Source organism: Ostrinia furnacalis, unplaced genomic scaffold (assembly GCF_004193835.3).
Source record: "Ostrinia furnacalis isolate ACB-3 unplaced genomic scaffold, ASM419383v2 OfSCF3663, whole genome shotgun sequence".
Classification (NCBI taxonomy): domain Eukaryota; kingdom Metazoa; phylum Arthropoda; class Insecta; order Lepidoptera; family Crambidae; genus Ostrinia; species Ostrinia furnacalis.
Genome location: NW_021133902.1, coordinates 300,711 through 315,980, shown reverse-complemented (window position 1 = coordinate 315,980; position 15,270 = coordinate 300,711). Strand labels below are relative to the sequence as shown.

Below are 15,270 nucleotides of genomic sequence, written 5' to 3'. Positions count from 1 at the left end.
CCAAACTACCCATCATTATCGCTCGCGCGTAATTATGTTGCTGTCGCGCTCGCACACTCACTGCGGGCACCCGTCGCACAGTCGCGACAGTAATATAATTATGCGCGAGCGATAAGGATGGGTAGCTTGGGGTCAATGGACAAAATTGTACGTGCTCAGCGACCAGACTATAGCACCCACTCAATTCGGCCTCGCTTGTTATGCGCCGCCCTGGGGAGACCCACTGTCAGTAGTGTGGCTTAGGGGGCGCCGCCGACAGCAGGGAGTAGCTCAGTAGTATCGGAGCGTGCCACGTAAGGGGTGGTGGCACTAACACACCCACAGAGAAGGCGCTGCTGTCAAGTGAGTGTCTGAGCGTGCCACGTAGGTGAAAGGCGCCGACGCCCCTGCGCCTGGCCTGGTACTAGCCGGTGGAGGTGCCGCTGACAGGTCGGCAGTCTTGAGTGCTTGGAGTGCGCCACTTGGGAGATGGTGGCATTGAGGCTCGCCCGGTACTGTAAGAAAGAAAACAAGGCATTAACGAGTCTTCTGAAGGAAAATTTGTATCTCTTGCTGTTCACAGGCTTTATATTGTTCGGTGCTTATACCCTAACCTTGTAAAAAGAAATGCTGTGTATAGGTACCTGTAATAAGGCTAGTTTCCTAAAAAAATTTTTTTTGTCCGTAATGTTTAATATCAAAAAATATTGGACACATATTTTTATTTGTCAATCTAACAAATAATTACATAGTTATGGTGCGTTAAAGTTCCGCACGACGTCACAACGTGCGGCACTTTTATGCACGCATTGACGTCACGGGCCTCTTCTTATGAACTTTGGCGCGCTTTATCTCTTTAAATTTTCATTAGTTTGAAAAAGTGAAAAATACGTGTAGAGTATTTTTTGATAAGTTAACTGACGGACTAATTAAAACTCTTGCTTTTTGACCCAGGAAACATCCCTATTGAGGTCATATACGCATGTTTTAACCATGTTATAATGTATATGTTACTGTAAAAGCTAAAATTGCAGTAAATCCTAAGATATTCCAGTAAAACCTAAGATCTACCAATTTCTAATGGTAAATGTCCCAAAAGGTTTGCGATTCGAACTCTTACCACCATTTTGTTGGTAAATCTTAGGATTTACATTAGTGACACGGTAAATGTTGAAAAACAAAACATGTCATAACGTGCTCAGCGCATCTCATCATCATCATCATCATCAGAAATTACTTCAATTGGAAAAAATCGAATCTATCTTAACACTTAAGGACTCGCGCCTTAATTTGTGACATTCGTACTCGCTACCGGGTGCGCTGGACCCAGTATATAAAATCCTATGTATTTTTCAAAAACACTTAATAAAAGTGAAAACTATTTTATTAGAAGGATAATATGATATAAACAAACACAATAGTAAACCAAACAGTTATATTCATTGCTTTTTTTTCTAAAATAACAACTAATTTAATAAATTTAAGGTTTTTTGGGAAAATGAAGGTTAATTTTGAAAATTTCTGTAATTAATTATTTTTAATAATACCATGTATAGTTTCGTAAACTACTATGATTTGCCTACTTATAATAATTAACAATTAATGTGAAATTAGTATAGAACATTAAAAAAATCACTTTGAATACCGAGTCCAGCTGACTCAAAAACACCTTTTCGTCTGTAGCACTCACGTGCAGTGGGCTATTTGACGAGTACGACCGCTATTGGCCGTGCTATACTGTCGTGGAAAGGTACTAAGAGCGACAACATCGCCAACGTCAAAACTTAAAAGTTATTACACAAAAATTGACGTACTGGGTCCGTTAGACCCATTAGCGAGTCCTTAAGTGTTAATATTCAAGTTGCCCGAGCTTTTACAGTAACATATAAACTTTATATGACTTTGTTGGTGTACCTAACAAATAAATAACCAGGCTACACACTGGAGCACTCGCGCGTGGACTCGGCCGCGTGGTCGCAGACGCGGCTGCCGGGCGACGCGCGCGCGCACGCGCTGGAGCGGCTGGCGTGCGGGTCGGTGTACCGCGTGCGCCTCACCGCCTTCAACGCGGTGGGCGCGTCGCCGCCCAGCGACGAGCTGATCGTCTCCACCAAGGGAGGGCGTGAGTAGCTTGACCTTTTCCTGAAACTAACAGTAATTTGTGTTAACAATGTGTGTTAAGAAAGATACATTTATTACAATTGACATCACACAAACACAGGCAATGAGGGCTATCGTTTTAGCGCTCACCAGTTAGCGCCACTGTAGAGTAAGGTCCTGTGACTTGCTAGTAGCGAAGACAGTGGCACCAACTGGTGAGCGCGAAAGTGGTAGGAGGACTATCATTTGCACTCATCAAGATGGCGCCACTGTACAGTAAGGTCCTGTCAATCGCCAGGGGTGCCAACTCTTAAGTATAAAAACGATAGCTCTCATTACACAGACATGACAGTGGCACATAATAATGGAAGAAAAAATAAATAAAAACAAGAGTAAACTGAACAGTGCCACCCATTCACCAACAAGATGCCCACTGCAACGGGACCCCACTCAGCATAATTATGCCGTGGNGGATAGTGAGTTACTATCCGGTATCCGGCCGGATAGTAAATTTAGGCCGGATATCCGGCCTACCGGATAGTTACCGGATATCCGTTTCATCTCTAATTATTATACATATATTTTTTATATATTTTTTTTTGTTCTTTTTTTTTAATTTTTTTTATTATTTTTTTTGTTTTTTTTTTTTTTTTTTTTTTTTATTTTTTTTTATTTTTTTTTTTATTTAAAAAAAAAAAAAAAAATCACTGACTGAGTAGGCTCTGTGAGTCACAGTGTGAGATTAGAAATAAGAAATAAAAAATTAGACTACTACAGAAATCATAATTATTTATCATAACACATCACTTGTCATGGAATAATGTTTTATGTATCTCAGTGCTGGTGTTTTAACTTGACTGTCGACTGTATTTTGCGAATTTATGTCGCAAGATAAAGAGAATCGCAATATTAAATGTTGATGGTAATTCACAATCTTTATTCTTATTTTGTTTTCAGTTTCATGTCGGTGCTTGGCGTAGAAGACGGTATAACCTACCTCATGATATCAACAGTTGGGCATTATTCACTATTCCCATTATTATATCCAAAGAGCCTTGTGTCAATAAAGTTATTTATTTTACTTTCCCACTGTGGAATCGGATTTAGTACTATTCCATTTTTGTATATTGCGAAACCAAAGAAAAGAAAACGATTTTTAAGATTATCTCTATTAACTGATGCTGAAACAGTGTATTTATATGGTTTAATAGCTCTATTTGTCTATGAAAATATGATACATACAGTTTGGGGCTTAAATAAAACGTTGCCATTTTTACCCCTTATGTTCACATCAGTATACTGTGCTCTAGGCGTTATTTATTATTGGATATACTATTATTATTATTTTCTTACTTTTAACCTTAGCGGTGTCCCAACTGTTGGCGTTGTTAACTTAAATAGGTACGAGAAAAAAATACATTGATTTGTTGAAGCACTTTGTTTTATTGTTGACCTTATGGAAGTAAGAATACTTGCGTGCTATTTTATATGATTGCGATTGATATTTTTACGGAGCATTATGGAAGTGGTAAGTGACCAAGATTTGATGAACCACCAACCTACAACATCTTTTTATAGTAATAGGTACTTATTAGAAACACACATAGCATGGCGATTAGAAAACGGATAAACATATTCGTACCTAAGTTGGTCCCTTGTCGGGAAGAGATCGCTTCGTAGCGATAAGGCCGCCTAAATTGTGACGTCTCTTTTGTTTGTGTTTTTATTTCTTTTCTTGTATGGTTTACAGTAAAGTACGTTTTATCTATCAATTTAATTATGATTAGGAATGAATGCCCATCTAACAATTTCCCTCTGGATTGGAATCATCGACCGCAACTGGCGTAGTATTGTAAGCGTACCAATATAGCCTTTCTTTTATACTGAATCAATTTGATTTGAGGGAGACAAATCTATGACTACTTAAAATTCAAATTTCATCGCCATCACCCGTTCGCGCTAAGTTTGCCGGTCCGTGGAATGCGCGTCACCTCCCCCAACCGCGATTAAACGCAATTAGTTAGTGATTAAACGCAATTAATGTGTCTTATTTTACGCAAATAACACAATTTTTATCGATAATAATAAATAAAAAAATATTTTAAATACAGTTTGTTAAAGTTATAGACGCTTTCCTTCGAGTGACGTCATATCGCCAGCGGCAAACTTAAAGCGAACGGATAGTAGGTACCTAATTTGTTTGCTTATTTAATTTACATTCACTTTTCTATTTAGGTATTTGCTAATACATATAATTATCTTCATCGAATACACTTGAGAATGTCTTGTTTATGTTCGGGCAAAAATAGATTGAGTATTTATACGTAATACAAGACAGGCTTGGAAGGACACGTACACGTGTTTACAGTGAATAAAGAGAAGGCGTCGATCGCGCCATGAATATTCAGCGGGCGCAGCGGGTGATTACACGTAGATTTACCGCGAGTGGCGCGTCACCTTTCACTTGGCTTCCCGAAACATCGCCCTTGCTAACTTCAGCAACTGTTAATCAGCTTTTTCATCTTTACTATCTTTGACCTATCTTGTTGTCGATTCGTTCTTTCAGCAGGCTTTTTTTATTGTCGTTATCTTTAATAGTAGCTATAGTAACCCTTAATCCTCGCGTTTGAACTCTACATTATGTCATATTGCGGCAAAACGGCGTTTTTTTTTTTCAAAATTTAAACTTAAAATGCTTTATTTAGATTAGATACACGTAGTGTTGAAAACTAAGCATCTACTTTATTAACACTCGCACCATTTTGCAAAAAAAAAACATTGCAGATTTTTTACTCGTTTTCATTTGCGACTCTATTAGATAGTAACTAGGTAGGTACACGTTTTAAACGGTTTAACGTTTGCCTACCCATGAACATGCTTTATTAATGTTAGAATATCAGAATGTTGGTAAGCTAATTATTACTAAAAGTTATTCGGAATACCAACATCTAAGCATATGAATGTAATGTTCTGTTAGTTTTGCAAGAACACGTAGCAAAGTTTACGTCTTCAGTACGTCGGTTTTATGACTGAGGAGTAGATTGAACGTTCAACCATTGAGTTAAATGTTACTAGAGTAGTCTTGCTGTGCTTAAAAATACTAGCGTCTACAACTGTTGGATTTTTGTAGCTGTGTTTGCTTCAGGAGCGATGAGTGCAGTCAGAGCTTTATTTTGCAGAGTTATTAAAGCAGGTAGTAAACCTTAAAGTGAAAAAAGAAGGATTTAGGGTGTCGATTCTAGTAAATAGCGCAAGCAACTTAATGACTTCACTAAGGATTACACTAAATTCTGTAGGTAGTACGTGCTTTGCCACGAAGTACGAACGGCGTTACTTCATTCCTGAAACAACAACTAGAGGCTTTTATATATTTTTATCACGACTTGTCGCTCTTTGTTTTGTTTTTTTTCGATTAGTAAGCAGTCTACCTGCCTAGTTAGCATTGTGTAGCGTTGCAGAAATCGAAATCTCGGCTCTCTCCTTTTAGAGAAACCACTAGGCCAAATGGATGACCCAATTGACCGAAATTAATTAAATTGTGGACGTGTGGTCTCCTTCCTTTTTTTCAGGCTTCCCTCAACTTACAGTATTTAAGGGATAGGTAGAGAAAGGAAACGTGTAGGTTCAAAAGGTTTAGGTATGTACCTACTTAGTGTATAGATACTATTGCCTTTATGTATCGTTAAAACTACAATGTTCTGAGAACTTAACACAGCTTCACTCAAGGTCCTGTGTTTTTTCTAGTTGAAAACAAAATATGCTTAGTTTTTTTTAATACAATGCAAGTTATATTAACTACACTGCTTCATAGATTCCTATGCAAGACATAGATGCGCATTTCAAGCGATTAATCACATTTCACTTCCTACATCGTATTGGGAATATGTATTTGCATTATTATCAGGACGTTTTGGCAGCAAATTGCTTCAAATGTAGGTAGATGCTTAATTGACACTTTGATGAAGCTAAGTTTAGCAATTTGCCTAACATTTAATTGCCATTACACGTGTCTTACTGAACAGTGAACTTTCTCCATTACCTTAGTAAATTAATAAAACAACTATATACCTAAATAAGTAGGTAGGTTTAAAGTTTTCCCGAAACTGATAAGTAACTCTTTTCTTTTGATGTCATCGTACAGGAAACCTTAAACTGAGAAAATGGCCATTGGTTAGACAGTTTCACACATTTAACTAAAACTATTGGTCTGCAACTTAGTTGGGTTGGGGTATACCTATTGTTCGGTTTATAAAAGCTCCATTTTGAAAGTAACTACTAAAACTCGAAAAATTTACGAATAAAGATGGGTTAATAAGGACTTCACACTAAACTATCTATAAGTAGTTTCAAATGTAAGTATACTTATTAGGTATATAGGTACCCACATTTCAATATTTTTGTCAGTCGTCTTGAATCACGCGCTTTTAAATATTTATCTCATCATTTTTGGCGACATAATTGAGGGATTCACTGCATATACCCTAAATGAATATTTGCACACCTCTCCAAACTTTAACACGTCTATGAACTTAGGCTTTTATTACAAATACACGCTTCAGCACTCCAAACAATGAGGCTACTTACACATTAACCTGCCAACTCAGAAAAGAAACTGTACTAAAACGGATTTTTACTTTTTTTATGAGTAGGTAAATACTTAGTTACGGTAATGATACTTTTAGTGGTTTTTGTTTTCTGTCTTTCCTTTAATTAAGTAGTCAATCCTTTTAATGGGGAAGGAAATTATTGTAGTCTTAGGAGTCAAAGATCAATAGAAACAATTAAATAAAAATGCATTAGGGGTTCACAAGTTATGACACACCAATTATAATCAACATGACGTATTCTTAATAATAACCTACATTCCAAATTCTATTAAGAATACATGTAGGTTATTCGCCGTCGAGTATTTTTTCAGCGTGTGAACAGGAATTTATTTAGGCATGCAATTTGCATGGCAAACAAAACAATGAAGAGCGGCGCTTTGCCGACCAAACGGTTAGATGCGTAGAGACCATTCTGTTAAATAAATAGGTACCTACTCACGTTTAAAATTCCGTAAAATTTTGTACACGCGACTTTGTTTAATATTTTTTGCCCGTTTTAGGCGCGAGACGCACGACCGACCATTGGTCGTACGGAATTGGAAGGAATGCTCATTGAGTTAGAAACATGTCCATTGATGCGACTATGCTCATAGTTTGTTCAAAACGTTATTCAATTGAGCAATTTGTTTCAATCTGATGTATTAATAAACAATGAACCAAATATTTGAAATACTTAGTTCCACAGCATGTTGTTAAGTTATTTATACATTTTTAATTGATGAATCTGTATGTAGGTATGTAACTTTTTCTCTAGATCTGCGAAGGATAATGTTTATTTTAGAGATGGTAGTTTCATTGGAGCATTCAATCGTGGCCAAGTGTTCCTTGGAAAATCTAGATACACAAGTAAAGTGGCAATTTATCCCTCTTTGGAATGAATCTAAGAATAGCTCGCATGCATGTAGAGACAATAACAACAATAATATAATTGGTGTGTTTGTATTAACTATTCAGAGGCTCATACCCTAATTTAACTTACTTCCCTTTCAACGCAAATTATTATTTTTTAGGTGCCAAGCTAGTGGGTTACTTGAACAAGCGATTACCCATTATTTAAGTCCATTGACTTTCGCTACACCAGAGGACGCCGTAATTTTATATTAGCCGAAATGTCAACCTTAGAACGGAATGTATTTTCGTAACCTTTTATTTTGGCCACCTCATGTCCCCTAGTCTATATTTTTATGAGCACAGGGTTAATCGGCGCCGACCCAACTAAGTAGAGCTCATTTGATCACATGGCAGAACGGGCACGATCAAAGCGCGGTGTGCGATCGCCTGTGAACTTGAATCCAATGAATTAACACATATGACATACTTGCTCAAATTTCTTTCCAGTTTATTCACCTCCCAAAAAGAGGATTTACCGTAAATGTTTTTATCATAGGATGGGAGGGTGGGAGGTAGTGATGTGAACATAGTATAGTAATACACGGCAAAATACATATTTTGATGTGTTATCATATACTGACTTTAAACTTAAAATTATTTGAAAGAAAGAAAGAATTTATGAATTGGCTTGCATCTGGGTGTGCTGGGATTTTGTAAATTCGAGCCACTATTTGATAATAATAATTATAATTGTAGTCAAATTCTTCTAAGCACTTATTAATATGTTTTCCAAGCTTTTAAAGTAACTCCTTAACCTTTGCCTACGCTCTAGCTAGAATCATTCATAATCTAATATCGAATCGAGACAACTTCGTACATTTTTCAAATTTTAAGGTTTGGAGTTGGCGAAGCGTCGGAATTAACATAACTTTATATTCAGTGAGGTCGCTGTGACATCGTAAATATCCCCAACCGAACTTACAAACGCACTCGATTTTGATTTGTAACTTATGTGTGTAAATGTAGACTGTCTTTAAATAGTTTACAATGTTAAGATTATACAAATCGAGAATAGTTTCAGTAGGTATTTACCCACTTCCCTAATGATGGCGGCACATTACGTGGTGGTTAGCACTGGTATCTTTTTACCCGACTGCGCCAGAAGGAGGGTTTTTTTTATGTTTCTAGTTGTAGTAGGTGCGATTTTCCAATAAAGTACCCAACGATTGTACTCCATACAAAAAAGTACCTACTTGAGGCAAAATGTGAAATCTTTTTTAACGTAAGAATAAATTAGTTCCAAATGGTTCCAAACTTTTCCAAAGCCACCACAAGATTATAGCTAAAACTTTTTAACAGATACCTTATTAAAGAAAGAAAGAAAGNGTATTGTAACTATCTAGTACGTAGATACAAACACTACACTCATATAACTAGGAATATACTAGGGATATTTTTAAATATTTTTTATTTTGAAAATATAAAAAAATAAAAGAAAGAAAGAAAGAAAGAAAGATACATTTATTACAATGGACATCACACAAATACAGGCAATTACATAGATATGACAGTGGCACATAATAATGGAACAAGAAAAAAAAAGTAAAAAACAAGAGTAAACTGAGCAGTGCCACCCACCCACCAATAAGATGCCCACTGCAACGGGACCCCACTCAGCATATGCCGTGGCCCACGGTGACGAAGGCCACGGCGCTGGTTTTCAGTGTGCCCAATGCCGAGTGAGGGTCACGGACCATTGTTAAAATAAATAAAATAGTAAGCTCCATAATATTTTCTAAACATACATAAATAGTAATATTAGTCCACAGATAAATACAAAAGGCGGAAAATCAGTAAGGATGAAAGACTACGAAAAGAATACTAATAAAAATATAAAACTGTTTGTATAGGTGTGTGTGAGTGTGTAGTAATAGTAAAGTAATATTGTGTTAATGTGTAATATTCGTAAAGAGTGACATTGTTACGCGTTGCGGAGTGTCTCGACGCTCGCAAAACCGGTTCGTGCAATCGAATGATTGATTGCGCGCGATTAAACAATTCAGTTCATCCCACAATATTGTTCCGAGCGCTACACGCGTACCCACAAACAAAAAAAATAAAATAAAAAACAAATAAATTCCAGCAGTATTGGTCGTCTAAACATAATTCAATTTAAATTAGTGTCAAATATATAGTTACGATGTCATTAGAAATAAAATAATAATCATGAAATAAGTATTTAATATGGTGTTATAATGGTGTTACAAATAGTATGTCCGGAGAGAAAAACATAAAAAATAAAAAAAAATGTCAATTTCAAGTGGTGATGTCAGGCTACAGCAGTCTCGATCGTCTTGCCCACTTCCGTGCTTGATCGTCTGGAACCTTTAGGTAAGGATACAAGTAACCTACTCCAGTATTTGTTTGTTAAAAATGTGTTCACGGTATTTCTTTTTAAAAGTGTATGATGTTTGCAGACGACGTAATGGCGGTGGCAAGTCATTCCAACACTTGGAGGCGGCAAACCTGAAGCTACCCCGGAAGGCAACGGTTCGGTGCGGCGGAAGAACGAGAGTGCTGCTGGAGCGACGGGTCTTGTGCGAGTGGATTTCCCTTGACCAAACTAATTTATCTAGTAGATAAGTCGGAGTGTTGTTTTTCATCATACCAAAAAGCAGTGTAGCAAAGTGCAACGCCCTGCGTGAGTTCATTTTTAATATTTTAGCATTAGCATTAGTTATATAAGGCGTAACGTGTGTTCTCGGCGGGATTGAAAAACAAAAACGGGCGCATGCATTTTGCACACGTTGGATAGTTTTCTTGGTACGCGCCAGCAGTCGGGGGCCATAGACCACGTCCATATAGTTGAACTTAGATAGAACAAGAGAGTCACACAATTTCAAACGATTTTCATTACGTATTTGGTATAATACTTTCAGTCTATAAAAACAGTTTCCTACTATATTATTCACGTGTTTTTCAAAGCGCATTTCTTCATCCATTAGAAGTCCTAAGTTTTTAGCTTCTGTTACCCTCTCTATTGGCTCCCCCTCGATCAACACACTAATTCCCCTGTTTATGGTTTTTCTTATCTGATCCCTAGAACCCAGCACCATATATTTGGACTTATTTCCATTTAGTACTAGGGAATTGCACTTAGCCCAATTTGTTATCCGTCCAAGATCCTCATTGAGGTACGTAATTGCTTCGTGAACATCTTTCGGCTTACTCGAAATGTACAGCTGTATATCATCAGCGTAGATGTGGTACTTACAATTATGTATATGATCAACCACGTCCGCACTATAAATAATGAACAGAAGTGGACCCAGAATTGAACCCTGTGGAACCCCTCGATTAACAGCCAAGTGATCAGATACTCTTGTCTCACCAGCATCATCTGACACCCCTACACATTGAGTTCTGTGCTCAAAGTAACTATAAAACCATCTCACAGCACATGGACTGAAACCATAATAATGCAACTTTGCTAATAGTAGTGGGACGCTAATGCAGTCGAAAGCTCTCGAGAAGTCCAACAAAGCCAACAAAGTGCCCTCCCCACTATCCTGAGCAGCCAACACATCATCGGCCACTTGAAGCAGTACTGCATTACAGATACATTATTGCATACAGAAGCATTAACTATAATACTTTGAAGATTGAAGGTTTTTAAAGAGTGCCGTTTTATCTATGGATGGATAATTGACTGAATGTCATTGTCCGAATCTCGTATGAATTGTTAATATTGCTATTACAAGATAATTTTAATATTTTGCTGTTTAATTGCAATTTCATAAATGGCAGACGATGAAGACGAAGGAGGCTTCGGTGGTTTGTATGAGGATGGGCATTGGGCGTGGGACGAGTCCGCCAGAGGTTTGGTTTTCGTTAGGTTGGTTCCTGTAAAAAGTTTTATGTTGTATTTGCTACTTTAAAATTACCTTTCACACAACGACACTAAACAGTTTTGATTGAAATCATTCTGTACATGAAAGGAAATAATACGTCGTAGCCATCTGCATGTATTGATACTTGTCAAGCCTGTTTTTTACAGTGATTTGCCCCCGAAACCAGTTGAAGCAATACAAATATTAGCGAAGGCGCCGACTGGGACTGTTGAGTTTAGAGACGATGTAGATTTGATAGAACAGGTACAATAATAATAATACTTTTTTCTTTAAAAGATAGGTAATGCATGTAAATTCATGTTTGGTATTGCTTCCCTCTTATAGATCCGCTTTCGACGGCGTTACCAAAGGAAAGTCAAGGCGGGACAAGCTGAAGTTATTACTTGCCAGGTAAATAAGTAAAAGCGTGGGTAATATGTGATTAAAAAATAGATAGCAACTGGTGACAAGAAGGCTGGCAGCGAAGCCATTCTGCCAGGCTTTAGCACTATTCCTGGGGGCAGGACAGGCGCTATGTTTCATCAATAAATATTTTTGTCAACACTTGTTACTTAGTCGTCCTACTCGTCGTAGTTTAAATTAGTGCTGGCTTTTAAATGAGTATGCACTGTTTATAGTGCTATTATGATTCAATTTCCAATTATAAGAAACATTAATGTTAGTCCGTAGATCGTACACCTACTTTAGCTATTGTTATTAATAGTCACAAGTGATATAAGAACAGTAGAATACTTACGTATTATGATTTCCAGGACGTGAAAGATATTGCATTATACACGGCCCCCGTGCACATAATGAGCCCGATGCTCATAAATATGCTACACCTTCCAACAACCGAACGATTTATAAGAGCGCTGATATTGTATACGGAGTACTATTTGCAGGTAGAGTTTACTTACTAGTACTACTTACTTCCTACAAGAAAGTTTCAGCATATTATTAACAGGAATTTCTATGTATAATAGAATAACATTGCATTGCAACTAAATGTTCTTTTGAAAACACTTTTGCATGAAGGGTCAGGATTTTTATCATGATTTTGAAAAAGTAGACTTAATAAAGTCCTTTTACAGCTACTGATTACGAAGATACTAGGACCGCTCTATTTCCTTGTTTTTATAATAATATTTCCTCATCAACCTACCACAAAATGTCTGATTTCCGTATTCGTATTTCATTGAGGAGCTTTTTTTGAATAAATATAGATTTATCTGTTGGTGAACCTAATACATAAATTCTTCCTAACGACAGACGTTACAGACAGACGTGTTTTTAATTTGTTCATTTAGATAGCGGACGAGATGGCGAATCGTATAATAGAATTGGAGACAAAGGTGCGGACTCCCGACTGCGAGATACTTGAAAATGAATATCGGGATAATTTAGCTGATTTACGACTTTTGGTGGCGAAAGAATACTGCACGATGCTTATTGGTGAGTCCTGCAAATAGGTACTAAGTAGACGCTATAGTTGAGTTGGTAATTTCATTTTAGTCCCTTTTCAGTAAATAGTTTCTTGTGTTAAGAAGTTATAATTTTTTCACTCTCGAACATTTTCGTAAGTGGTATTTTTCCAATAAAACTCGCAAAAATAGACGTGACCATTCAAATGTCAATTTAGGCGAACAAAATGTGTGTTTAGGTACTACTTTCAAATATGAAAATACCTTTCAGGTGGCAGCGATACTAGGAAGTTCCACCACATGGGACCTCAGAAGAAGCGGCGATCTTTGTCAGACAAAGACGCGAGGCTGTTCGAAACTTTGCTCCGAATGTGTGTTCAGATTGTTTGGCTCGCATTAGGGCGCAAGTCCTTCAATCAAATAGGTAAACACTGTGCTTTGGCTTAAAAGTTCAATGTTGTCACATAGACATGTTTGGAAAATTTGAATTTGTTTAAGACGTCATGGGAAAACATGTTTTGATGCTCTACATAATCTAACGCAAATTTTGGCTTGTCACATATCTCAGTTTTAATTTATTGTGTCGTTTAGAGTTGGAATTGAATCGTATATTCAAGTCGGAGATATTCAACGCTGTGGAGCACAACCTACAGACGGGATACATCAGTAAGATGTCGAAGGAAGAGCGTGCAGTGCTACTGGGTCACTGTCTTCGCCACGACAAGAAGTTGAACACACGATCTCCTCTAATGAACGAGGTTTTCTGTCACAGAGAGATCGACTACCGCATGATGGGCCTTGGTGTTATAAAGACGCATCAGTAAGTAAAAAAATTGGTAATTGTAGCATAGGACGGCCACCTGCTCGATGGATCAATAATCTCAGGAAGATGGTTGGAGGAGCTCAATGAAATAAGCGTGAGATCATGCCATGCTAATAATGATGATCAGTGAGTAACTTTTGCTTCTACAATTGCTTCTATAGATTGAATAATAAAAAATGTTTACAGGATGTCGCCTCGTCTTCACTACATGCTTCAAGCAGTGGCTGGACCTGAAGAAAAGTTGCTAGAGCTGGGGGTAACCGTGGGCATACTGGGCATGCCGCGCACCGCTTTCGATACTATGCTGAAACCTTTGCCGACTGCTGGGGAAGGAAAGTCAAAAGCTTCTATGTGAGTTGAGGGAATAGAATACCTCTATAATAAATCATTATGATCGTCATTCAATGTCATAAATTTAATTAAAGTAAGTTATTTACATCAAAGAATGTTGTTGTAATGTAATCATAATTCAAAAATTTCATATTTAATGTGTTTTAATTAGGTCTTCAGCAAGCGGGTACAGTTCCAAAAGTACCGGTTCGATGAGGAAAAGTACAATTGCAGCCCAGAAGCTATATCCTGATGTGGTGTTACCAAGAAAGGAAACCCGAGGGTAAGTGGTTACATTATTCACCAACCCTCTTTAATTTTAATTAACGGACAGTTAACATTTTCGTTACTATTCAAATTACTTAAGAATAATCCTCCCTGTTTTGCTTAGCTAAATATAATAATAAAACTTATGTAATAAATTGACATTCACTCCATTAACAGCCTCAGCAATGACAAATAAAAGTAATAACAGATGCGTATCAAAGAATATTCTCCCTCTTTAATGCGAGTCGCTTATAGTTATGTATATTGCTATTGTAAGTTTGCCACTGAAATAACTTGCATGCTTTTAAGATAAGGATAGATATAAAAATTATTCAGCTGACCACTGTAACAAAAAATACTTATGTTTGTGTAGGATACTTTTTCCTTCTTCGTTCCCCGATGAGCCCGAGGAGGTTCGGCCCTGCAGTGAGATGCAGCGTCGCAGATGGCAGACCAGGCTTATGAAGCTACTCCATCCTCATGGGCGTTGAAGAAAATCCAGGTTACCTACCTGATGAGCTTGCTCTCCTTGCTTAATTATTTGACAAAAGAAGGTTGTGCTTTAATATTTCAATTGTTTTCATCAATCAGTAGGATTGATTTTACAGAATTGTGAATTTTTCCCTTTATGATTGTGTAGTGTTTGCTTATTATCTTATTTATGTTATGCGTTTCTTAGTTTTATATTTATTTTGTTACAAGTTATACTAATTTTAATTTTACTAGATTTTAATAAATGGAGATAATGTACCTACGTCCTCGTTTTCTTCGAACGTGTTTAAAAATAACCCATTTCTTGGTTGAAGCCGTGAGGGTAGTGAGTGAAGTTCTCATTGACCTAATGGATAATAATTTATTATATTCGTAGTACTGAAACCCCAGTTATCAAGTTCCAGAATACATTACGTCGATCCACCTTTGACAGGATAATTGAGGCGAGTACATCCTAGACGCCAATCACTGCTACACGCGGAAAGGTTTATTAATGGTGGTATAATTTGATGCTCCTATTCTGTCAT

General features: G+C 37.1%; 2 protein-coding genes across 2 annotated transcripts; one reads left to right on the top strand and one right to left on the bottom strand.

The window, feature by feature from the left end:
• Window positions 1-139: 139 nt before the first annotated feature.
• LOC114358076 (uncharacterized) lies at window positions 140-6,115 on the bottom strand. The gene is made up of 3 exons (XM_028311949.1): window positions 6,095-6,115; window positions 1,922-2,121; window positions 140-494 (listed from the first exon to the last, which is right to left on the bottom strand). The coding sequence occupies exons 1-3, from the start codon at window positions 6,113-6,115 to the stop codon at window positions 404-406; spliced, it is 312 nt and encodes a 103-aa protein (XP_028167750.1). The 3' UTR covers window positions 140-403.
• Window positions 6,116-11,309: 5,194 nt separating this feature from the next.
• LOC114358094 (protein phosphatase 1 regulatory subunit 36-like) lies at window positions 11,310-14,894 on the top strand. Its single transcript, XM_028311970.1, has 10 exons — window positions 11,310-11,412; window positions 11,575-11,671; window positions 11,753-11,818; window positions 12,181-12,312; window positions 12,718-12,862; window positions 13,103-13,255; window positions 13,423-13,651; window positions 13,841-14,005; window positions 14,157-14,267; window positions 14,625-14,894. Exons 1-10 carry the CDS (start codon window positions 11,318-11,320, stop codon window positions 14,740-14,742), a joined length of 1,311 nt encoding a protein of 436 aa, XP_028167771.1. The 5' UTR covers window positions 11,310-11,317; the 3' UTR covers window positions 14,743-14,894.
• The last annotated feature ends 376 nt before the right edge of the window (window positions 14,895-15,270 follow it).

Bases quoted from the DNA above. Each gene is read 5' to 3' on its own strand.
- LOC114358076 (XM_028311949.1), bottom strand. From the start codon at position 6,115: ATGGAGAAAGTTCACTGTTCA. The intron at 2,122-6,094 runs GTAAGACACGTG...TGTTAGTTTCAG, and splicing joins TGGAGAAAGTTCACTGTTCA to GAAAAGGTCAAGCTACTCAC. The intron at 495-1,921 runs GTGTGTAGCCTG...TCTTTCTTACAG, and splicing joins GTCCACGCGCGAGTGCTCCA to TACCGGGCGAGCCTCAATGC.
- LOC114358094 (XM_028311970.1), top strand. From the start codon at position 11,318: ATGGCAGACGATGAAGACGAAGGAGGCTTCGGTGGTTTGTATGAGGAT. The intron at 13,256-13,422 runs GTAAACACTGTG...TGTGTCGTTTAG, and splicing joins CAAGTCCTTCAATCAAATAG to AGTTGGAATTGAATCGTATA. The intron at 13,652-13,840 runs GTAAGTAAAAAA...AAATGTTTACAG, and splicing joins GGTGTTATAAAGACGCATCA to GATGTCGCCTCGTCTTCACT.